This window comes from Pelophylax lessonae, assembly GCF_965119305.1.
Source record: "Pelophylax lessonae genome assembly, chromosome: 1".
NCBI classification, from domain to species: domain Eukaryota; kingdom Metazoa; phylum Chordata; class Amphibia; order Anura; family Ranidae; genus Pelophylax; species Pelophylax lessonae.
In genome coordinates this window covers 637,080,534-637,105,282 of record NC_138768.1, presented here as the reverse complement: position 1 = coordinate 637,105,282, position 24,749 = coordinate 637,080,534, and the positions used below count along the sequence as shown (strand labels likewise).

Genomic DNA, 24,749 nt, shown 5'->3' with positions numbered 1-24,749 from the left:
ACAAGGAAAAGCGAGGCCTTTTTCTGTCAGCACGTTCAGTCATCAAAATATCCACTTTGGACACCAAAGTCGCCACTGCAGCAGACAGTAGACAGAGAGGAAGATTCAGAGGAACCTGAATCCCCCACTAAGGCTGTGGGAAATTTGCTGTCCTGAGATTCCATAGTAAAAAAGTTTTTTTTTTTTTTTAAGGTACTGGCCCTTTAAACGCGCCGCGGACCCCCGCAGCACACCACTACAAGACTGACAAACAGACCCCTGAGCAGGATAAACTGATAGCCAGAAGTATTAGCACACAAAAAAAGGACAGCAGTCAGACCCCCACAACTGTTACCACTGCAGCCGATCTCTTTCTGAACAGAGGGAGGAAGTGATGTCACCGCAAGAGACTGAACTGAGACTGCAGGCCAAGGAAAAATGGTTGCCTATAGAGAGTAATGGGAGGCTTCGGGAAAATGGCCGCCGACGTGCTCGGAACGAACGTTTTGCCACACACAAGATGGCGCCGCAAGGCGCCAAAAACACACCACATACAATGCTGTATAAGCGCCCACAGTGAAGCCAGACATGCGGCCCACACCTAAAATGGCGGACCGGCGGTGTTTAACCCCGCAGCGGTCGCCACACGTGTCTGTACCCCAAAAAAACCCCTAAAGTGACACAGGAGAGGGACCCCCATAAACCCACACAGCGCACTGGCTGTGAGAGGAACCCCCCGCAGGGACCAGGATCAGGGAGCCCAAAAACGCACAGACATGAGGGGATAACACCGACACACAGGACTGCCAGCCCCAGACAGAAGCCCCACACAGAATGTACTTACCTGTACTCGATGGCGTGAGGTGCCTCTCATCGACCGGAAACCGCCCACCCTCAGATGGCACGGGTGTCGTCAGCCAAAAACGCAGGACGCCAACCGTGTACGGAGAACCGTGGATGAGGCGTCCAGGCGAGGTAGCCACCTCGCAGGCTGCATCCCTGAGGACAGGGATGGGTCGTTTGCGAGGCCAGGGCGAACACATAGCCTGCTAAACGCTCGATGGCGAGCTGGGATTCCATCAGGCCCTCTGTCCTGGAAAACCAAGACAACCAGTCTGACTCCCAGCTCCGCAAAACGCCGTCTTCATCCGAAGATCCGACTAACGCTGACAAAATAAACAGCTAGTAGTGCAAGAAAAAACACATTTGCAGCAAATAAAATCATAAAATAGAAGAAGGCTGAGACTGAAGCCCCAGCACAGGGAATCCTATCTTACTCCTTAACTAGGCAGAAGACAAACTGAGTTGGGATGGCTGATCGCAGGGGGGTATTGGACCAGTGGGACAGCCCCCATAGGTGTGTATGTAAATGCTTTGTTTTTTAAGAAGTCTTATGCCTAGTTAGTCCTGTGGAGATTAAGTCAATACCCATTGGGGAAGACTGTATGAGTGGGCGGCGACTGTCGGAGGACGCAAGAGAAAATAAGTATTTGTTGCTAGAAAATTACTTTGAACCCCCCAAAAATAGTAAAAAGTACTGAGTGTAGAGCTTGTATAACAGTGTAAGTTTGCTGTCCCCTCAAAATAAAACACACAGTCATTAATGTCTAAACCGCTGGCAACAAAAGTGAGTACACTCCTAAGTTAAAATGTCCAAATTGGGCCCAAAGTGTCAATGCTTTGTGTGGCCACCATTATTTTCCAGAACTGCCTTAACCCTCTTGGGCATGGAGTTCACCAGAGCTTTGCGGGTTATAATGTTGGAATACTGCCCTGCGGCCCAGTCTCCAAAGGAAGGGTAACATACTCTGCTTCAGAATGTCACAGTACATGACAAAGTACAATGAATTTCAGAATGTCACAGTACACGACAATGAATTGTAGCTCCCCAGTGGTGGCAGCACACATGCAGCCCCAAAACCATGGCCCTCCCACCACCATGCCTGACTGTAGGCAAGACACACTTGACACCATATGAACCAAATAAGTTTATCTTGGTCTCCTCAAACCACAGGACATGGTTCCAATAATCCAAGTCCTTATTCTGCTTGTCTTCAGAAAACTGTTTGCGGGCTTTGTTCATCATCTTTAGGAGAGGCTTCCTTCTGGGACGACAGCAATGCAGAACGATTTGATGCAGTGTACGGTCTGAGCACTGAGGCTGACCCCCCACCCCTTCAACCTCTGCAATGCTGGCAGCACTCATACATCTATTCCCCAAAGACAACCTCTGGATAGGACGCTGAGCATGTGCACTCTTTGGTTGACCATGGCGAGGCCTGTTCAGAGTTGAACCGGTCCTGTTAATCCGCTGTATGGTCTTGGCCACCAGTTTCAGGGTCTTGGCAATCTTCTTATAGCCTTGGCCATCTGTATGTAGAGCAACAATTCTTTTTTTTAGATCCTCAGAGTTCTTCGCCATGAGGTGCCATGTTGAACTTCCAGTGACCAGTAAGAGAGAGTAAGAGCGAAAACACCCAATTTAACACCTGCTCCCCATTCACATGTGAGACCTTGTAACACTAACGAGTCACATCACTCTGGGGAGGGAAAATGGCTAATTGGGCAAAAGTAGTCCATTTTTTTTGTATAATTTAAAAGATGTTACGCCGAGAATCGTGATCTTTATTCTAACCAAAAAAATTGTGATTCTCATTTAGATTCGTGCAGCTCTAGTAATGGCTTGCCTCTTTAGACCCAGTTTGTCCAGACAGTATGGCCAACTGCTAATTTTGCACCATCCACAGGCAGCTAAATGTGGTATTCAACCAAAAACAAAATGGATTTTTGACTTACCCTAAAATCCTTCTCTCTGAAGTGCATTGACAGACGCAGCGCCATAGAATTCTTGACCATTGGATTATGCTGCCCCCTACAGGAGTAGAACACTAGGCAGGAAAAAGCTTTACCACACCTATGGGGCCGTCCCTGCAGGCATACACCCACACACTCTGCTATAGGCTTCAGTTTAGTTGCAAGCAGTGTTTAGATTAAAAACCCCAACCCACTCAAGATAGAGGGGCGGGTGCTGCGTCGGTCAATGAATGTCAGAGAAAAGGATTTTACAGTAAGTCAAAAATCCAGTTTTCTCCATCGTTCATTGACAGACGCAGTTCAATATAATTCTTCACCATTGGAACGTCCCAAAGCAGTATTTGCATGAGAGGTGGGAAAACAATGCAGAAAAAGAACGTAGTTCCCAAAAAGGTTAAAACTTTAGCCAACCAGTGAACATGGAGCTCAACCAGGAACAACTGGAGCTCACCTGGAATAAACATCCTCAAAGAGACTTAAGTGTCTTTCGAACAGCAGCCTGCAAAACCTTGCAGCCAAAAGAAGCATCTGAGGATGCCAACACATCTACTTTATAGAATTTTGTGAACGTGTGCACAGACGACCAAGTTGCCACCATGCAAACTTGTATTACTGACGCCTGATGGCTAAAAGCCCCAGAAGCACTCGGTGCCCTAGTAGAATGCGCCTTCACAGGGAAAGGTGGAACCTGACCCTTCAGTGAATAAGCCTGTACCACCGTCTGTCTGATCCATCTGGATATGTTCACAGAGGACGTAGACAATACCTTAGGAAGAAATGACTGATTAGGTTGAAGTACCACTTTATCTCTGTGGACCATCTGATAAAGTGAAAGGCAGGATTGCACCGCCAATTCAGATACTATGCGAGCAGAGGTAATAGCCCCCAAAAAGGCTACCTTCTATAATCGTGTAAGCAGAGGAATCTCCCTAATGTTCACCAAGAGAGGTTTTCGAAGAATAGACAGTACCCAAGGCCAACCGCTGTTCAATCCCCTCTTTGGAGAAAGGCCAAAACCCAAGCCACTGAAAAAAAGCGAGGATGCACCTTCAACGATTCACACCATGAGATGTACGATTTCCACGTACGACGATAGATCTTCCTGGAGGTAGATTTTCTAGCCTTCAACCGTGTAGGAATCACTGAGTCAGAAAGACCCTTGTCCAACGACTGGCTTTTAATAGCCACGCCGTTAAAGCCAGCGACTAAAGCAGGATGGAAAATCGGCCCTTGAGACAGCAGATCTCCAAGGAGCATCTGCGACCAACCTTACCAGATCTGCGTACCAAGACCTGCGAGGCAAGTCTGGGGGCCACCAGAATGACCAGAATCCCTTCCACCTCTATTCTGCGCAGAATCCTCGGAGGGAACTCCTAAATCAGCCGATACTGTCTCCAATAAGCCACCAGAGCGTCTGAGACGTCGGCCAGAGGATCCCAAAACCTGGCTACAAACCTCCGTACCATCTTGTTGAGTTGAGAGGCTAACGGGTCGATGTTGGGTGTCCACCACCGGACACATAGCAGGTGAAACACCTCGGGGTGCAGGGACCATTCCCCCTGATCCAACACCCGACGACTCAGGTAATCCACCTGCCAGTTCTCCACTCCTGGGATATGCACGGCAGAAAGGGCTGGAACAAAATTTTCTGCCATTTCAGGATCTCGGCCACCTTCCAGGCCGCTAGGACACTCTCGGTGCCCCCTTGATGATTGACGCAAGCCACAGCCGTGGCATTCTCCGATTGAAGCCAAACTGCACAACCTTGCAGACGATTTGTCCAGTGACTCAGGCAAAGCTCTATCGCTCTAAGTTCCAGAATATTGATCGCAGTCTGGACTCCCCCATGGTCCAAGACCACCAGACACACAGGCTTCCCAAATACTCCTCCTCAGCCGGACAGGCTGACATCTGTGGTTACCACGGTCCAATACAATGGAAGGATATGCCCTGGCGTAGGGCCAACGAGCAAAGCCACCACAGAAGAGCACTCCTTGAGCTGGGACTTGACCGAATCATAGTGTACAAGGACTTTGGATCTTTGTTCCACTTGACAAAAATTTCCCTTTGTAAGGGTCCTGTGTGGAACTGAGCAAACGGAACAGCCTCGAAGGTCGATACAATCAGACCTAAGGCTCGCATGCAAGTAGAAAGGACAGGTTGCTGGAGAACAGCAGACGAATCGCCTTCTGCAACTTTTGCAGCTCTCCCGGGGGAAGAAACACCCTCATCAAAGCGAAGTCCAGAGTCAGACCCAGATAATTCAGCTTTGAAGATGGGACCAGAGCAGATTTTTTTAAATTGATGTTCCAACCGAACTCTTACAGGAGTCTGTACAGTGATCGACAAGCCGCCACAACGGACTGAATGGGAGTCTGTGCTTGCAGGTATGCGTCCTCGATATCGATAGAGACCAAAAAGTCTCCTTGGTGTAGGAGCGCCACTGCAGGGCGAATGGACTCCATTCAAAACCTCTGTACCCGCACAAAAGGGATTCAGAGCCTTGAGGTCCAGAATTGGACGCACTTTCCCTTCTTTTCTGAGAACAGTAAACGGGTTTGAATAAAACCCTTAAAAGTGTTCCCAAGAGGAAATCGGCACAACCACCCTTTGCAACAGCAGATCTTCTACCGCCTCTCATAGATCCCTTAACTGACCTGAAGATAAGCGTAGATTGGATGGGAAGAATCTGTCTGACGGCCAGGACCCTAATCTTGTAGCCCGATCTGAGCAGCTCATGGACCCATTTGTCCTGAATTAAGGAGGTTCACGATTCTGGACAGGAAACAAAGACATACCCCCCACCCCAGATACGGGTGAGGGAGTCACTTCATGCAGATGGAGATTTGTCTGCAGATCTAGAGGGCCCTGTTCTCCGCTTACCCAACCACGTCTTCTCGGGAACCCCCAGAATACCTAAATTGCTTAGGTACTCTCTCTTGCGTGCCGAAGGCACGAAGGGGCTGCCTGTGTGCTGAAAAAAATAAGGGCCCCCTCTATTACATGGTGTATTGCCCTTAGCGGATTCCAACAAAGACCCAAATAGGCGGTCTCCCCATAAAGGGGAGATCTGTAGAGCCTTTTTAGAAGCCTGAACCGCAGACCAGCTTTTTAGCCACACCATGTGTGGTTAGCATTATTGAGTTTACAACGACACTGACGCACGACAATTTTGTCACAGTAGGCAGGAAAAGGGAGTACCTTTGCCGCCTTTAGGGGATCTGTGGGCCCCGAGGAGATTGGCATCCCCCATGTTAAAATTTTCTGCACCAATACAATCAGTGCATCCACCAGCGCCCTTTCATGTGCAGTAAAAAAGGAGTCATCCTCACTGCAGAGTAGACATATGCCGGTTTTCGGTAATTCGATATATCGCGGTATTGCATAGCCACGGTATTGTTATTGTGGCATTTTTAAAATACCGAGTTTCTCTGTCAAGTCTGCCTGACTTGTGAATTGATACATTTCAGTGAGCTGGATGACTCATTCACTCACACAGCTAACACCTTTCAGCATTAAGTCTCCTAACTATAAACAAAAATGATTACATTTGTATCTTTTCCTTCCCTCTGCCAGGGAGAAAGGAAGTTTAACCTCTTAAAGACTGGATCTTTTTCTGACACTTGTTGCTTGCAAGTTAAAATCAGTTTTTTTTTTTGCTAGAAAAGTACTTAGAACCCCCAAACATTTTATATATTTTTTTAGCAGAGACCCTACAGAATAAAATGGCGATTGTTGTAATATTTTATGTCACACTGTATTTGCGCAGCAGTCTTTCAAACGCAATGATTAGACTTTAATGAATAAAAAAAAACAAAAAAAAACGTAACAGTAAAGTTATCCCAATTTTTTTTTTTGTTACACAGAGAATCGTGAGAGAATCGTGATCTTTATTCCAAGCTAAAAAATCGTGATTCTCATTTTGGCCAGAATCGTGCAGCTCTAATATACACACACACACGCATAGCAGCCCACATTACATTATTATATAGCCATCAAGCAGTGTCTGGCCTACCTGGTGATGACTGGTCCTGGCGCTCTGATCCAATGGCCTGGTCTTTAAAGGGGCAAATCCTTGCGATCCAGAAGTGGTTAAACCTGCAGGAGGACCGGTGTTTTTATCTATTAATGACTTTACTATTGCTTTAGGCCTGGTTCACATGTATGCGGGTTGGTGGTTCACATGTATGCGGGTTGGCGGTTCACATGTATGGGGGTTGGCGGCCCACATTTGCACAGGCATAGCAGCCCATTGATTTGAACGGGCTGCTATGCCCTCATTTTCCGCAGAAAAAAGGTGCATGCAGCATTTTTTTAAAATTCAGTGGCCTTGAAATCCATCCTGCTTTTGCACCATGCGACTAACCTGCAGTTCCTGCTCTGGCAAGCTTTCTGCATTTTTTGTATACGTGGGCACGGCATTTAAAAATAAACAGTTTGCGTGTGCAGCAACGGCAGGTAAGTCGCATGGTGCAAAAGAAGGATGGATTTCATGGCCACTGCATTTTTTTAAATTCTGCATGCACCTTTTTTCAGCTGAAAACGCAGGCATAGCAGCTCAAGCCCATTCACATCAATGGGCTGCTATGCCTGTGCAAATGTGGGCCCCCAACCCGCATACATGTGAACCAGGCCTAAAGCAATAGTAAAGTCATTAATAGATAAAAACACCGGTCCTCCTGCAGGTTTAACCAATTAATGACTTTACTATTGCTTTAGGCCTGGTTCACATGTATGCGGGTTGGGGGTCCACATTTGCACAGGCATAGCAGCCCATTGATGTGAATGGGCTTGAGCTGCTATGCCTGCGTTTTCAGCTGAAAAAAGGTGCATGCAGAATTTAAAAAAATGCAGTGGCCATGAAATCCATCCTTCTTTTGCACCATGCGACTTACCTGCCGTTGCTGCACACGCAAACTGTTTTTAAATGCCGTGCCCACGTATACAAAAAATGCAGAAAGCTTGCCAGAGCAGGAACTGCAGGTTAGTCGCATGGTGCAAAAGCAGGATGGATTTCAAGGCCACTGAATTTTAAAAAAATGCTGCATGCACCTTTTTTCTGCGGAAAATGAGGGCATAGCAGCCCGTTCAAATCAATGGGCTGCTATGCCTGTGCAAATGTGGGCCGCCAACCCGCATACATGTGAACCACCAACCCGCATACATGTGAACCAGGCCTAAAGCAATAGTAAAGTCATTTATAAACAACACCTCCTTCAGGTTTAACCACTTCTTGACCACAAGGATTTGCCCTCTTAATGACCAGGCCATCGGATCGGAGCCGAGCGCCAGGACCAGTTATCACCAGTTAGGCCAGACACTGCTTGATGACCTATTTTAGGCCTGGTTCACAGAGTCTGTACTGACTGACTATATAATAATGTGCATAAGTGAACCAAAGCCCCTAAATTCAGCAATGAAATTGAAGTGAGGTGGAAATTTAATAATTTAAATTTAATAATAGAATACCGTGATAATACCGTATACCGTGGCAAAACCTTAATCAATTAATCGCAGCATGAAAATCTGATACCGTCACAAGCCTACTGCAGAGCACCCGAAGTGCATGGACGCAGACCCAATAGAGTCGCTATATGCCAAGCTCATCCTGAGAACATAACAAGCAGGGGAGGTCGCCGATCGCAGTCCCGCAAGGGGACACCGGCTAAAGACCAGGGGGGGCCTGGGGGTAGGTTTGGGCCAAAAAACCACCGTGGCTGTTAGAGGGGCTGGGTGAATGGAAGGGAACCCGGGGGTCCGACCATCCCAAGGAGGGGCCCATGTCCACCCCAAGACCTATGGGGGGAAACTACTCACTATACCAACGACATCAGGTGGGTGCCACTACGGACAGACTACCTCTCCACTCGACTCAGGCCAAACCAGGTTGTGTGCCTCCCGTTGAAGTGTTTTACTCGCGGGCCAGCCCCCCGTCCATTGGGGCTCTGTTGTGGCAAGACCTAGCGTGGGGCTATAACCTGCACATGCTCGCTGGCCGGGCTGGGAGACCTTAAGGATATCCAGTCCGAAAACCAGGCCGGCTGTTGATTGCATTTCTCTCAGGAACATAACTAGCTAAAAAAATTATCTTTAACAAAGGTTCCCTTTAAAATAAAAAACACAAGCTAAGACCCAAGTCCCAGCAGGGTACTAGCTCCTACTCCTTAACTAGGCAGAAACAAACTGAAGCCTATAGCAGAGTGTGTGGTTGTATAGGCGTGGTAAAGCTTTTTCCTGCCTAGTGTTCAACTCCTGTAGGGGCAGCATAGCCCAATGGTCAAGAATTATATAGAGCTGCGTTTGTCAATGAACTTCAGAGAGAATTATACTGCAGCCTACCAATTTTTAGATGTGTTGGCTGCATTAGTACTCTTTTAGGCTGTCACATTTTCACATAGTGATATAGCCAGTAAGTTTGTTGTTTTTTTTCCAACAAGTCGTCCTGCAGATGCAGCAGTTACAAGGTTGAGAAAAACCTATTTAGCACTGACAGGTGTAAATACAATAGTCAGCTTTTATGTAAAACCTTTATCTCAAAAGAAAAAAAACAAAAACACAAACACAGCTGCTGTAACTTACCTAAAAAAGCATTAGCTAGAGTTTGGCTTCAAAACAGATGGATCTGTTCTCCATTAGTCTAGTGGAGCTGATCAGATGGCAGTCGGTTGTTAATGGACAGGCGGCTGCCTACAGAGGAGAATCAGGCTGTGTCTGCTCTGCGTTAGCGGAGCAGACGCGGACCAGCCAGTCGCGTGCTCAGTGGGAATTAGTAGACAGATACCCTGCTGAGCTCGAGGAGTCTTACCCGTAAGGAAGGAGCCAAAAAAACTCATGGCAAGTGATAGAGGAGAAAGCCTGAGGAAATTAAATAAGTCCATGGAACGAAGCTCCTCAGATTTTTACAAGAATAGGAACTTTAGGCAAACCACTGAAATATACGATACAGTACTATAGACAAAGAATGTGTTTTTCCAGTGGGCAACTCTTGCTAACCATGTACACCTGCCACTACATAAACCTCATTCTACTACTTCTTGATTTAGGATTATCAGTCCCTAGATGTCCTCTCTGCTAACTGGAGATTCATTGTCCAGTGGACAGGCTGAAGGTGGGGGATAGATATACATTTATTTATTATACAACCAGATTGGCTGGAGTTAGTTTATTTAAACCACACAGTACTAATTGGTAAGGATTATCACCTGAAAACAATGCAATATAAAAAAAATATGAAATTGCCCTACAAAAAAAAAAAAAAAAAAAAACCACATACACATCATCCCCAAAGGGAAAAAATGGTCTTCAAGCAAGCTCTCTAAATGTAATCAAACTTACTAGCATTGTCATCCGAATCTTCACTACTACTGGGTAGTCTTGAACGTTTCATTGCTTGCACAGGGGTAACTCTGGCAACCTGCAGAGGAGACATAAAATTTACGCACATTAAAGCTAGCCCCTTGTTCCAAAAAAAAAAAAAAAAAAAATTCAGAGAACGAGAAACAATTATCCTGCAAAGGATTCTTAATTAAAATATTCTGTACTAGGCCTATTTAATATAGTTCCCCAACTGCCAGCAATCAGTAGGTTATTAAAATACAGTGGTTTTCACTGAGAACTCAATATCTATATCATATTTCCACAGGATCTAAAGCCGTATTAAACCTTTAAACAATGTTTTAAAATTGCAGCTCACCAAATCTTGTAGTGGCTGCATTCGATTTTTTTAGTTTTTTTCTTCTTTATTCTAGGCCTTGTGTTTGACATCATTTAGAGGGTTGACCAAACCATTTAACACTGATAAGGGTGCTTACAATGGTCAGCTTTTATTCATTTATATAAAACCTTAATTCCGAAAAGGGAAAAAAAAAAAAAAAGAAAACTGTTGCCAAAACAGCTGGGGTATCATTAAGTTAACACTGACATCCGCGATTGATTTGATAAATCAAGTCCATCCAAGTCTTCTAGTCCAACAATACTGTCTCCCCAGCCTGATAATTCTGCTGTTCAAAGGCTTTACCACTACATCCAGAATGCAGACACATAGGGTATTTGGGGAGCATTGCTTGACTGAACACCACTGAAAAAAATGGTAAGACTGGTAGACTGCAATATTACTGTATACATTTTTGAGTTTAACATTACTTTAATATCCCCTCAGTACTGGTGACCCTTAGAACAAAAGTGGTAGTCTTCTTAAATTCATCATAGCTTTTCCAATAATTCACACATGAACACGCGTATCATGCAAATATCTGTAAATGTGTTAACATTTATTGTAAGCAAATACATTTTCTACCAAATAGTCATTTTCAGGTGGGGAAAAAAAAACAACTTTTACGAATTTAGATTGGAAGGGCTGAATGGTGAAATGCTGTTATGCGATTTTCACCAGGAAAAAGAAAAAAAAAAAAAATGATCTTTCCCATTACGTTTTTTCCATTTGTTAAAATGAAAAGAAAAAAAAACACAACTACAGTATGTTAATGTTGTAAGAATGTGGCTAACCATAGTCCGATTTAATGCACTGGGACACTGGAACAAAAATATTCACAATGAGGTGCTCCCATCTTTGAGATTATGCTCTTCTTGGCATCAGGCAGGTGACTGAGAGCACTGGATAACTTTAAAACACAAACACCCTGTGTCAAAAATGTATGGGTCAGTTATTATGGGTTATTTACTATTGCCATCTACTATTGTAATATTTTAATGGCAATCTTTGAAATGAAGCTCCACTACCCTGTTTCTACATCCAGTTGAATGCCAAACTTTGGTACAGCAGCTTCATTGGTGCATTTGTGGAGCAAGGGCCATTTAAATATAATGGTGCAGCGCCAAAAAAAAAAAAAAAAAAAACTCATCACAAAATCGTGCACAAAAACTTGATATAGTCAGTGTCGCTCAGGTGTGAATGAGGCCTGAAAGGTTTGACCTAAAACTCTACACAGGCAGCCAGTTTTTGGAGGCAGCCAAGGTTTTCACACCTTGCTTTTAAAAAAATGCTTCTGTTCCATGGTTGGTGGACTGGTTTACAGGTTACTTTGATGACAAACAAAAAAAAAAAAAAAAAAAAAAAGGTACAGCTCCACACATGCACGCGCACACACACACACACACACACAGATTTTCTGTTTAGTTTGTCTCTTCACTCCTTTTTAGCATTCTAAGTAGAGATACTGTATAAAACAAATAGGCTTTGCCATCAAATGGATTTTCCATGTTTATTCCCATATTTGCTCAAGTTATGGCACTTACACCCCATTTTTACCTGTGACTATTTTATTTGTCACACCATTTAGGCAAATGTTCAATAAAAAAAAAAAACTGAATCCACCAAAATGTTATACTCCCAATACCTGAGCATATGTCAGAGGATCTGCATCTACAGTGCGTTTTGATGCCCTAACAGAAGTGTGGTGAAAGGCATCATCAGGAGAACAAAAAACTACAGCATGGATGGAGCCTGCTACTCCAGTGAAACTCAAATTCTAGGCAAAAAAAAAAAAAAAATGACTGCAAAGCTTTTACAAAAAAAATGATTTTTGTAAAATCTTACAGGAAATTCCTTTCTCTGAGTCCTCTGACAGTCGCCACCCACTCATACAGTCTTCACCAATGGGTATTGACCTCTTATCCACAGGAGCAAGCTAGGCATAAGACTTGTTTAAAACAAAGTAATTTACATAGACACACCTGTAGGGGGCTGTCCCACTGGTCCAATACCCCCCTGCTATCAGCATTCCCAACTCAGTTTGGTAGCAAGCAGTTAAAGTAAAAAAAAAAAACCCCAATAGGAGGGGCGGGGGCGGCGACTGTCAGAGGACTCAGAGAAAAGGAATTTTACAGAAATTCAGTTTTCTCTTACGTCCTCTGACAGTCGCCGCCCACTCATACATACAGTCTTCACCAATGGGATGCCCCAAAGCAGTGTAGACATGAGGGGTGGAAAGCGCAACCGTCACAAAGGCAACGCAGTACCCCAGTCAGAGAAAGGAACCTTATCTGAACAGAAAGGTAAACCCTCTGGGTAACAGAAATTCTCAACTGGAGCAAACAACCCAGGAAAGCAAATAAACAAGGGGGAAACAACCCCAACAGCCAGGGACCTGCAAAACTAGGGCCCCCTTAAGGCACTGCCGCAAACAGAACTTTGCGGCCAAAGGAAGATGCCAGAACATCAAGTTTGTAAAATTTGGAAAAGGTGTGCACAGATGACCAAGTCGCAGCCTTGCACACCTGGGCCACCGAAGCCCGATGCCGGAAAGCCCAGGACGCACTCACCGCTCTGGTAGTGCACCTTGACAGGGAAGGGCGGTACCCATTCCCTAATCGAATAGGCCTGTACAATCGTCTGTCTGATCCATCTAGAAATGGTTGCCGCAGACGCAGCCATACCATTCAGAGGTCCCTCAGGAAGGACAAAAAGAGAATCCGACTTTCTCAAGGATTCAGTGGACAACAGGTAAACCCTGATCGCCCGGACTACATCCAAGGAATGCAAGGCACACTCTTTAGGATGCTTAGGGTTCGCACAGAGCGAAGGTAAGACAATATCCTCGTTAAGGTGAAAATCAGAAACCACCTTAGGAAGAAAAGATTGGTTAGGTCGCAAGACCACCTTATCCCTATGAACCACCAGGTAAGGGGAGCGGCAAGACAAGGCCGCCAACTCCGACACTCTGCGAGCAGATGCCATAGCCACCAGAAAGGCAACCTTTTCTCGTCAGCAGAGGCAGAGAAATGTCCCTGATGTTTTCAAAGGGAGGACGTTGCAAAATGGACAGGACCAAGTTTAAGTCCCAAGGAGGTAAAGGTGCTCTCCTAGGAGGAGCAAAATGACGCACACCTTGAATAAAAAGGAGCATACCAACGAATTAGACGCCAAGGGGCGCTGGAAAAGGATGGCCAGTGCAGATAACTGGCCCTTAATAGTGGTCAGCGCAAGACGCTGGTCCACACCAGATTGGAGGAAGGCTAACACCCTTGCCACCGAAAAGGAGCGAGGATGGATGCCCCTGGATTCACACCAGGCAAAATAAGCCTTCCAGGTACGTTAATAGATATTACCGGACGAGGTCTTCCTAGCCTTGAGCAGGGTAGGAATGACCGCCGACAAGAGACCCCGATCTCTCAAGACCTGGCTTTCAACAGCCACGCCGTTAAAGCCAGCGACCGTAAAGCAGGATGGAAGATCGGCCCCTGAGACAGCAGATCGTCCCGTAAGGGGAATCGCCACAGAGGCTTGACGACCAGTTGTATGATGTCCAAGACCAGCACGGCCAGTCTGGTGCCACCAGAATCACCAACTTCGGTTCCAAAACCAGCCTGCGAAGGAACCTGAACAACTGAATCGGGGGGGGAAGGCATAAATCAGGCGATACTGATGCGGCGTCTGCCAGAGGGTCTCGCGTTCTTGCCACGAACCTGCCCACCTTGTTGTTTAGCCGAGGTGCTAACAGATCCACATCTGGGGTTCCCCATCTCGCACACAGCATCCGGAACACCTCCGGGTGTAGGGACCATCCCCCCTGGTCCAGGGTCTGGTGGCTCAGATAGTCGGCCTGACAATTTTCCGCACCCGGAATGAAACGCCAAAATCGCCGGGACATGAGTCTCGGCCCAAGCCAGAATCTCGGTCACCTCCAGGGCCGCCCGGGCACTCCTTGTGCCCCCTTGGTGATTGATGTAAGCCACCGCAGTGGCGTTGTCCGTCTGCACCCGCACAGGGTGACCCCGAAGCTGATCCGACCAACGGAACAAGCACAGCCTGCTTGCTCGCAGTTCCAAGATGTTTAATCGGCAGGGAGGACTTCGACGACCAAGTGCCCTGGGCAGACAGTATGCCCAGCATGCCACCCCAGCCCGACAGGCTGGCATCCGTGGTGATCACCGTCCACAACAACGGGCGGAAAGATTTCCCCGCCGTCAGAGCTGGGGACTGAAGCCACCAGAGAAGATCTACTCTGACGTGGTGGCTCAGAGATATCCTCCTTTCCAAAGACTGAGGAAGCCTGTCCCATCTGGCCAGGAACTGCGCTTGAAGAGATCGCGTGTGGAACTGTGCAAACGGTATTGCCTCGAAGGCCGATACCATCAACCTCAGGGACCGCATGCAGGTCCTGAGTGATGAGGATTCATTGTCCCTGAGGGACCTGACCTTGTTCTGCAGAGTCCGGCGCTTGTCCTCCGGCAGAAAGACTCTTGCTTGGGCAGAGTCCAGAACCATTCCCAGGTAAGGGAGACGAACAGAAGGGGACAAGGTCGACTTCTGCACGTAGATGGTCCACCCGAACTCCTGGAGCGTCTGAACTGTAGTTGACAGATCGCACAATAGGCTCGGGCTGGCACTCGATCTTAACAGGAGATCGTCCAGATACCCCAAGATCGCAAACCCCTGCACCCGCAACAGGGCCAGCACAGGGACCAGCACTTTGGTAAACACCCTTGGAGCCGAAGCGAGACCGAAAGGTAACGCCACAAACTGATAGTGTTCCTCCGCGATTGCGAACCGGAGGAACCTCCGATGACCCTCGAATATGGGGATGTGTAAATACACATCCTTGAGATCGATGGAAGCCAGGAAATCTCCCGGACTTAAAGAGGCCACCACCGAACGGAGGGATTCCATGCGGAACTTCTGAACCCGCACAAAGCGGTTCAGAGCTTTTTTTTTAAACATTTTTTTATATGAAATTACCCCCAAAAAAAAAAAAATGTAAAAATCAAAATGTTTTTACATTTTTGGCCAATTTGTTTTCTGCTACATATGAACCACTTTGCCGCAGTACGCTCAATGTGAGCGGTCGGCAAGTGGTTAACCACTATACTGGGACAGGGTGGCAGCTACCTGCGCCTGCCTGTTTTTGGTGTATGCCCCTGTATGCCCCTGTTCGATCTATTTTAAAATTATTTGGGGGATAAAAAGTCGGTTTCGGTTTTCGGCCAAGGGCATCCTGCATTTTCGGTTTTGGTCCAGAATTTTCATTTCGGTGCATCCCTAATTTAAAGTCATGATATTAATTAAAAAGTCAAATAGAAATTCAATTAAATTATATATAAAAAAGTATAAGTATAAACGCATTTTGCATTTTCTGATTCAGCGCACCTCTAGTTTTATTGCTTGCCTTAAAATTAATTTTGAAAAAAAAAAAAGCCAGTACATATCAAAAATGTACTCGTAACAGAAATAAAGCCATAACATTTTTAAGCTCCCAGTACAAACCATGTTAAGTGACAAGTTGACAGACTATCAAACAGGGACACTGGTGTTTTGCCTAAAGGGGTATTTGCATTTCTAATATTGCATGCATGCAAAAGCATCAAATGAAAGAAGAAAATAAACCTACAAAACATCCTAAGACAATCCTAGTTATGTCCCTGCAATAAAGGAATTCTTCAAAAAGCTAGTGACTGACGAGTAAGTATGATTTATTTCAAAAAGGTCATTATTCATAATCAAATTTAAAAATGGGATTTTTGACTTACCGTAAAATTTCTTTGATGTTTATTGATGGACACAGCTTGACTGCACCTATGGGGCAGTCCCAGGGATTATACCCCTACTCTCCGATATAGGGGCTTAGTTTTGTTACAAGCAGTGTCAGAAGAAAGCCAAAACTCCACAGAGGGGTGGGTGCTGTGTTCGTCAATGAACATCAGAGAAATGGATTTTACAGTAAGTCAAAAATCCCACTCTCTCTTTTGTTCATTGACTGACACAGCTCATTATCTTCTTGACCATTGGGATCTCCTAAAGCAGTGTCAAACATGAGGAGTGGGAACAGCAAGAAAAAATTCCCAAGGCTAAACCTCAGCCAACCAGGTAACGTGGAGCTCAAAACAAACAACTGGAGCTCACCTGAAAAAAAGACGATACACCCTCAAAGAGGACCAGGTCCTCTAAATAGCAGCCTGCAAAACCTTGTGGCCAAAAGAAGCATCCGCAGATGCCCACACATCCACCTTCTAAAACTTTGCAAAAGTGTGCACAGACGACCAGGTGGGTGCCTTGCAAACCTGCATCACTGACGCCTGATGACGGAAAGCCCAGGAGGCACCAAGCACCCAAGTAGAGTGCGCAGTAACAGGGAAAGTAGGAACCCGACCCCCTAATTGAACAGGCCTAAATCACGGTTTGTCTGATCCACCAGAAGTGGCCAACCCTTTCCAAGGTCCATCCGTGAGCACGAATAGTCATACTGACTCCAAGGAACCACTAATGCGTCTGTGGCGTTGGCCAGAGGATCCCGAGACCGTGCCAAAAACCTCTGTACCTTCCTTGGAATGTGTATAGCAGAGAGGGTTGGAATGAAATCGGTCTCCCCACCTTAGAATGTCAGATAATTCCCGAGCCGCCAGGACACTTCTTGTGCCCCTTTGGTGAATGACAGACCACAGGCGTGGCATTGTCTGATTTAAGTCGTAACGGACACCCCTACAGACGAATTGTCCAATGATCCAGATAAAGTCGGATCGCTCAGAGTTCCAGTACTTTCAAATCGGCAGTCTGGACTCGTCCAAACCCCCTGAGCACAATCTGTGCCAGGCGACGCCTCCCCACCCGGTCAGGCTGGCATCTGTGGTGACAATCGTCCAGTACAGGGGGAGAAGAGTTTTCCTGTCAAAGTGCCGGAGAATTAAGCCACCTCTAGAGACTGGGTTCTTGTCCCAGTTCACCAGAATCTTTTTACAGAAATCTTGTGTGGAACTGTGCAAACGGAACCACCTCTAAAAGGTAGACCCCATCAGGCCAAGCACCGGCATGCAAGCCCAGAGGGATGACCATCTGATGGACAACAGAAGCTGAATTGCCTCCTCCAAGGTCTGGAGTTTTTGCAGAGGAAGAAACACTCTGGCTGGGGGCGAGTAAGAGGCAGACCCAGAAAGTCCAGTTTTGTGGACAGAACCAGAGCAGACTTCTGAAGGTTAATGAAACCAACCGAACTGCCTCAGAGTTCGCAGAAAAATCTCCAAGTTGTCCATCACAGCAGTCAGAGGCTCCACTCGCAGAAGATGATCGTCCAAGTACCCCCATATCACGATCCCCGCTGACTCAACAATGCTAGCACCGGGGCCAACACTTTTGTGAAGAGCCAAGGAGCATAGGGGAAACCAAGGGGTAACGCTACAAACTGATAATGTTACTCGCCCACGGCAAAGCGGAGGAAATCACCCTGATGTAGGGATGCCTACATTCAGAATGGACTCCATTCAGAACTTCTGTACCCGCACAAAGCAGTTTAGCGCCTTGAGGTCCAGAATTGGACGTACCTTGCCTTCCTGGGAACTGTAAAGAGGTTTGAGTAAAACCCCTGAAAACGTTCTAAAGTCGGAACCGAAACAATCGTCCCTTGAAGTAACAAGACTTGCACTGCCCCAAAGAGACCCCCGTAAGCGATCTGGAGCCAAGTGTAGGTTGGAAGGGAAGAAACTTTTCGGAGGATAAGACCGAAACTCGATCTTGTAGCCATACCAAATGACTTTGTGGACCCACTTGTCCTGTACCAGGGAAGTCCACGGATCTGGAAACCAGCGAAAAAGTCTCTCCCACCCCAGATACTGGTAAGAGTGCCCATCCAAGCAGAGAAAGCCTTGTCCGCAGGTCTGGAAAAGCCCGCTTGTGGCTAGCCAGACCAGGTCATTTTGGAACCTAGGGGGCTTAGGAGCCAAGAGCCAAGGCAACCATCCAGCAAATGGCAGTAATTTGATCCCTGCAGAGACATTATGTGTGATTCTTTCCTAGCTTCCTACCTACATGTGGGCTCCGGATATGGCAATTCCCAATTCAGTGTGAAAATCTGGTAACAATCCGGAAGCCCACATGTAGATAGGAAGCTAGGAAGGAATCACACAATGTCTCTGCAGGGATCAAATTACTGCCATTTGCTGGATGGATGCCTTGGCTCTTGGCTCCCAAGCCCCCTAGGTTCCAAAATGACCTGGTCTAGCAAGCCACAAGCAGGCTTTTCCAGACCTGTGTGACCACCTTGCTGAGAATAGCCTCCTTGATCCCCTTCAGTCTGGATTTCGGCCTCGACACTCCACTGAAACTGCTCTCCTAAAACTGACAACTGCTCTCCTAAAACTGACAAACGATCTACTAACGGCCAAAACCAATGGACACTATTCTGTACTCCTACTTCTGGACCTTTCTGCTGCCTTTGATATGGTTGACAATCCCCTCCTCCTCAAAAAACGCCATGCCTTTGGTCTCCATGACTGTACTCTTCACTGGTTATCTTCCTACTTATCCAACCGCACCTTTAGCGTTATGTACAATTCTACTTCCTCCTCTCCTCTTCCCTTCTGTCGGGGTCCGCCAAGGCTCTGTTCTTGGACCCCTCCTATTTTCAATCTACACCTCCTCTTGGTCAGTTGATAGCCTCCCACGGCTTCCAATACCATCTCTACGCTGACGATACCCAAATCTATTTATCCACCCCTCAGCTCTCTCCCTCAGTCTCCTCACGTATCACTAATTTACAATCAGATATATCGGTCTGGATGTCGCACCACTTCCTCAAACTCAATCCATCCAAAAACCGAGCTTATAATTTTTCATCCACCACGTGCCCCTTCCCCTGATTCTCTGTCAATATCTATGGCATTACTATCAGCCCATCCCCGCATGCCAAGGTCTTAGGTGTTGTCCTGGACTCTGAACTCTCCTTCAAACCCCACATCTTTGAAGGAGAGTTTGAAGCTGTCCAAATCTTGCCGCCTCAGCAACATCTCCAAAATACGCCCCTTTCTAACCAAAGACACAACAAAGCTCTTAGTTCACTCACTGGTCATTTCACGCCTAGACTACTGCAATTCCCTTCTCATTGGCATACCACTACACAGGCTATCCCCCCTTCAATCCATCATGAATGCTGCCGCCAGACTCATCCACCTTACCAATCTCTCAGTGTCCGCCGCTCCTCTCTGTCAAGCCCTCCACTGGCTTCCGCTCACCCAACAAATTAAATTCAAAATACTTACAACATCTTACAAAGCAATGCACAGCTTAACCCCTACCTACATCACTAGCCTGGTCTCAAAATACCAACCTAAATCGCTCTCTTGGTTCCTCTCAAAACCACCTGCTCTCTAGCTCCCTCGTCACCTCCTCCCATGCTCTCCTCCAGGACTTTTCCAGAGCCTCTCCAATCCTATGGAACTCCTTACCCTTATCTGTCCGATTATCTCCGTCTCTATTAGCTTTTAGGCGATCTCTGAAAACCCTCCTTTTCAGAGAAGCCTATCCTACCCACACTTAACAAATATACCTCCATTTTCTCCATCAGCCCATCCCCCACGGTTATTGCCTTTTGTTTCACTTGTCCCTTCTAGATTGTAAGCTCTAATGAGCAGGGCCCTCTAGTTCCTCCTGTTTTGAATTGTATTGTAACTGTATGGTCTTCCCTCACATTGTAAAGCGCTGCGCAAACTGTTGGCGCTATATAAATCCTGTATAATAATAACAACAGACTATTCCGATACATTGTGACCGGACATGCGGTATATGAGGCTGTTAGACCTGACCCTACTCAACCACGCTGCTGGGGTCTACCGCACTACGGACCTCATTTGAGCCTCAACTCCCTGTGGTTGCAGTTTTGAAAACAAGTCTCCTGTGGAATTCATCTCACCTCCATATTCATTGCCCATCATCTACCCGCCCCTGATGTTGGATTATCCACTGGCGGTTTAATCATACTCATTCACACTAAGTTCTGATGATATGAATTGGAATGAACTACTCCCGCTACCCACAATCTGCTGTGCCACGTGTTTGTGAGTAATTTCCACTGTTTTGCTACATGTGCAATATCGCTTGATGTATGGAATGACCTTCCGATGCAGCATATGGGTCAGACTTGAATGCTGTTTCCCTGGTGTTCATGCTACTCAGCAGTGAGCGATGGCCGCATATGTATGGTCCTATTGATATCTGCTACTCTGCCTGCTATTTAGTTACCTGTATCCACAGTCCGTGCTTACACACCTGGACCTACTATCAGCTTGTTCTGTTGATTTCCATGGGACTGAACGATCCTAATCACTTGATGAGGGTCTATCCACTGCCAGCAATTTATTAGATATGGACTACTTTCACCCTCTATTAGATGTTTGAATCTGCTCGGAATTCACTATCTTTCCTCTCTGTGCTTTTTCTAGGACCCTGAAGGCCAGCCCTTCCCACAGCTGTCTATTTACATCCGGCAGACTCAGTAATTTATTATCCCTTCTCATGGGCTATGATCAGGTCTGTTAGTATGGCCCGATTGCATATCGGCAGATCCGGTCGGTTAATACAGTGAATTGGTCATCCAAAGACACTCCCGCCTGGAGGTTCCATCTGACCCCTCCACACATTCCCTGATGATTGAGTGATTGGGTCTTTCTGCATTCATTGAGGCCATCGTCTAGTGCCGGGGTCCTCAATAGGCGGACTCCGGGCCGCCTCCGGACCCACACGGACTTAAATCTGGACCGCCAAAGCGGTCTGCTTCCTTCTGTCTCAGCGGGGGGCAGAATTGAGAGGATCAGTAGGATCGGAGTGGCTGTGTCTTACACTTACAGCGCTGCATGATTACAAAAAGCCAAGTTCTTCTGCGGCGGAGAGGATGTCCTACAAAGTCCCGCCTCCTGGGCTGGCTCTTACCTATGATAGACAGAACACTGGTGACGTCTATCATAGGAGCCGGTGTCCAGGAGGCGGGACTTTGTAGGACATCCTCTCTGCCGGGTAAGAACTTGTACTCTGCTTTTTGTAATCATGCAGCGCTGTAAGTGTAAAACACAGCCACTCCGATCCTCCGAATTCTAACCCCCCCCCCCCCCCGCTGAAGACAGAAGGAAGCAGACCGCTTCTGCGGTCCAGATTAATGGGGACACACACACTGGTCACTCTGCGGCACGACTTGCACGGACTTCATAAAATGAATGTCTATGCAAGTCGCTCCAGGTCGCCCCGAAGTAGTACAGGACCGTTTTTCTAAGTCGGAGCGACTTGTGTCGCTCCTATTAGAACCGTTCCTGTACTACACAATGGACCGCGACAGTGCGTGACTTATGAGGCTGACCAAGTCGCCTGACAAGTCGTACTAGTGTGAACCGGCACCAAGTGCCGGTTCACATTTGTGCGGCTTGCGAGATTGCATGTAATTCGGAGCGTACTGCTCCTTCATTACATGCGATCTCATGTGTGGATGCGAATTCAGCCATACACTATGTATGGCTGAATTCGCACCAAACACGCACAGGACCTTTTTTCAGCCGCATCAGGATCGGATCGCACAGTGGTTCACACTTGTGCGATCCGATTCTGTGCGAACTGTCAGATCGCACTGCGATATGCGATCAAACTGGGGGGTGTCGTTAACATTTAATTGACATTCCCTGCGTATCGCATATGGCAGTGTGAACTGTTTGATGTCATCCAAGGAAGCCTCAAACAGACGATCCATGTTGATTGGGACAAGGGCCTCTTCCTCACAACCCTGGGCTGTGGTTGTGGGGGTCTTTGACCAGGGGGCTTAAGATGGTTTTGAGAAGTACTGTATTAAAAATACATGCCCCATAGTTGAAAGGTTATAGAATGATTTTACTTTTTGTACCTTGGTGTACAAGAATACTGATGTTTTGATGTACTTAGTTTAGAGGCAACAAGATGGCGCAGTTGTCCAGTATGGTTGTTTTCAGGTTATTTTACATTAGACATTGCCACCATTTGATTCAGATTTGGTTTAGAAATGGCGAATTTTCATATATGTGGTTTAAATCAATATACGATGGAACGTATTATTCTATATTTTGTTTACGATTCTGCTTCCGACTTTTGATTAGGTGGAACGCATATAGAATAGAGAGGTTGATGCTGCCCTGTTATTGGGTTGTGTCTTAAGTTCCGGTTGTTGGAACGCAATTAGGAATCTTCTATCCATCTATATTATACATTAGGGCTGAACGATATTCGATGTTCACATCGACATCATGTGGTGAGCCTGGGCGATAGTCACATCGCCGGAACATGCGATAGAAGACAGTGTGGAAGGCAGAGAGTGCACATGGGACATCTACAGCCCAGTGCCCCACTCGCAGTGATCATCCTCCTGTAACAGCAGACACCTCTCTCCCCACTGGCAGCCCACACATCTCACTGAGTATTCCCCTCCCCCTGAACATGTTCGGATGTAAACAGACAGGAGAAGGAGCCCGGGAGGAGGGAGATTTCACTGCCAGTGCAACGCTGATGATCTGAGGTCTGTGTATAGTTATAGATACAGTGGAGGGGGGGCACAGTAACCAGGAAGGGGGGAAAGGGCAAGTAGCGCACACACAATGGAGTGATGGGTGGGGTGGGCGCAAGAGGATATGCTTTGGGAGGAGAGAGTACTTCTGCTAGTGGGGTGGGGGGTTCTCTCCGCTTCCAAAGCACCCCCCAATACATATCCTTTTACCCTCCTCTCCCCCAAATCAAAAGATGCCGCGTCTCTCTCTGCCCTGCTCCCATGACGTCCTCCTTCCATGGCGTCCCTCTGCCCCCCCCCCCCCCCACGGATGTCAGGCTGTGTTCTTCTACTCACTGAGTCCCGACTTCTCTGCCTTCCACCACACTGTCTTCTTAACCTGCTGTGATACTTCCCAGTTCTACATTAACATTAACCCTGGCCTGTATGGTAAAATCAGAAGGCTGCACTACTTCCCTACAGTAACATTAACCCTGGCCTGTGTGGTACAATCAGAAGGCTGCACTACTTCCCTACAGTAACTCTGTATGGTACAATCAGAAGGCTGCAGTACTGCCCTACATTAACATTAACCCTGTATGGTCAGAAGGCTGCACGTTCCGCGTACCTGCACAGTCACACGTCATTGGTTTGCTGTGCCGCTGCTCACGGCGCTCACCGCTCAGTCACAGCCAACATTCATCACTACTAAAAATGCGCGACGAAGAGAATCTGCCGCAAAAAAAATATCGTAATATATATCGTTGGGAAAAAAAATATAGCAATGTGATTTTTTTTTTTCAATATCCTGCAGCCCTAATTTATATATATATATATATATATATATATATATATATATATATATATACATATACATACATACATACATACATACACACACACACACACATATACACACACTAGTTAGTGTCTGTTAGACCATGCCCCTGACAATTGACAAAACGCGTAGGGAGGAGCTGTGCAAACACGACGCTGGGACGTGGCGGCCATCTTGTTGGTTTGAAATGCAGATTGAGTGTGAAAAGATAAGCCGGGTTTTTACTGCTATCATGCGAGTACGATTTTTTTAAATAGATTTAACAATAAACTGGCTTGAGACGCCTGCACTATGAGTGTTCTGCTTGTTTCTGCATGAGATATTTAAGTCCTGGAGGTGATCACTTGAGAGAGCAGGAAGGAGGTTGTTGTCCGTTCAAAGGCCCGCTGGAGAGTTGAACACCACATTTTCACACCTTTGTAATGAGGGTCAGAAACAGATGGTAAGAAGGCTGTGTGGTTGGGTTTCGGTGGTGGCCTCTGCAAACTGGTTTAAGCTGCACTCCGATATGTGAAATCCATTGGGACTGGCTTTCTGGATGTGGACGTCTTTACTGCTTTAGGTCCTCAATTATATAGCATTGCACCATTTCTCCCCATAGTTAGATAAGAACTGTCAGGAGCTGCCTGAACAGTGGGAGCCTTCATCGGGGGAGAGAAGCATTTCTTGTCACAAACTGCTTCCTGTTTTTCTTACACTACAGGGATTTTTTTTTGGGTTTTGGGGGCGGGGGGGTACTGTGACTCTTTCCCATTCAGGATAGGACCACCGCAAAATGGCACGATTTTGCCCCATTTTACATTTTCTGGCTGCGGGCGGTCAATGTAGGCTATGTGTACATGGAGCCTTACAGGTTTGCTGCCTTGTGTCTATATGGATGGGAAACCTATTGGCATACCAAT

General features: G+C 46.6%; 1 protein-coding gene across 3 annotated transcripts in view; it reads right to left on the bottom strand.

The window, feature by feature from the left end:
* JADE1 (jade family PHD finger 1) overlaps positions 1 to 24,749 on the bottom strand; it is a 353,837-nt gene that overhangs the window by 294,691 nt on the left and 34,397 nt on the right. For all 3 annotated transcript variants that reach the window (XM_082270299.1, XM_082270301.1, XM_082270300.1), the window contains exon 2: positions 10,129 to 10,207. In XM_082270299.1, coding sequence (XP_082126425.1) covers positions 10,129 to 10,180 — 52 coding nt within the window. In that variant the 5' untranslated portion in view covers positions 10,181 to 10,207. The remainder of the gene's footprint in view (positions 1 to 10,128; positions 10,208 to 24,749) is intronic.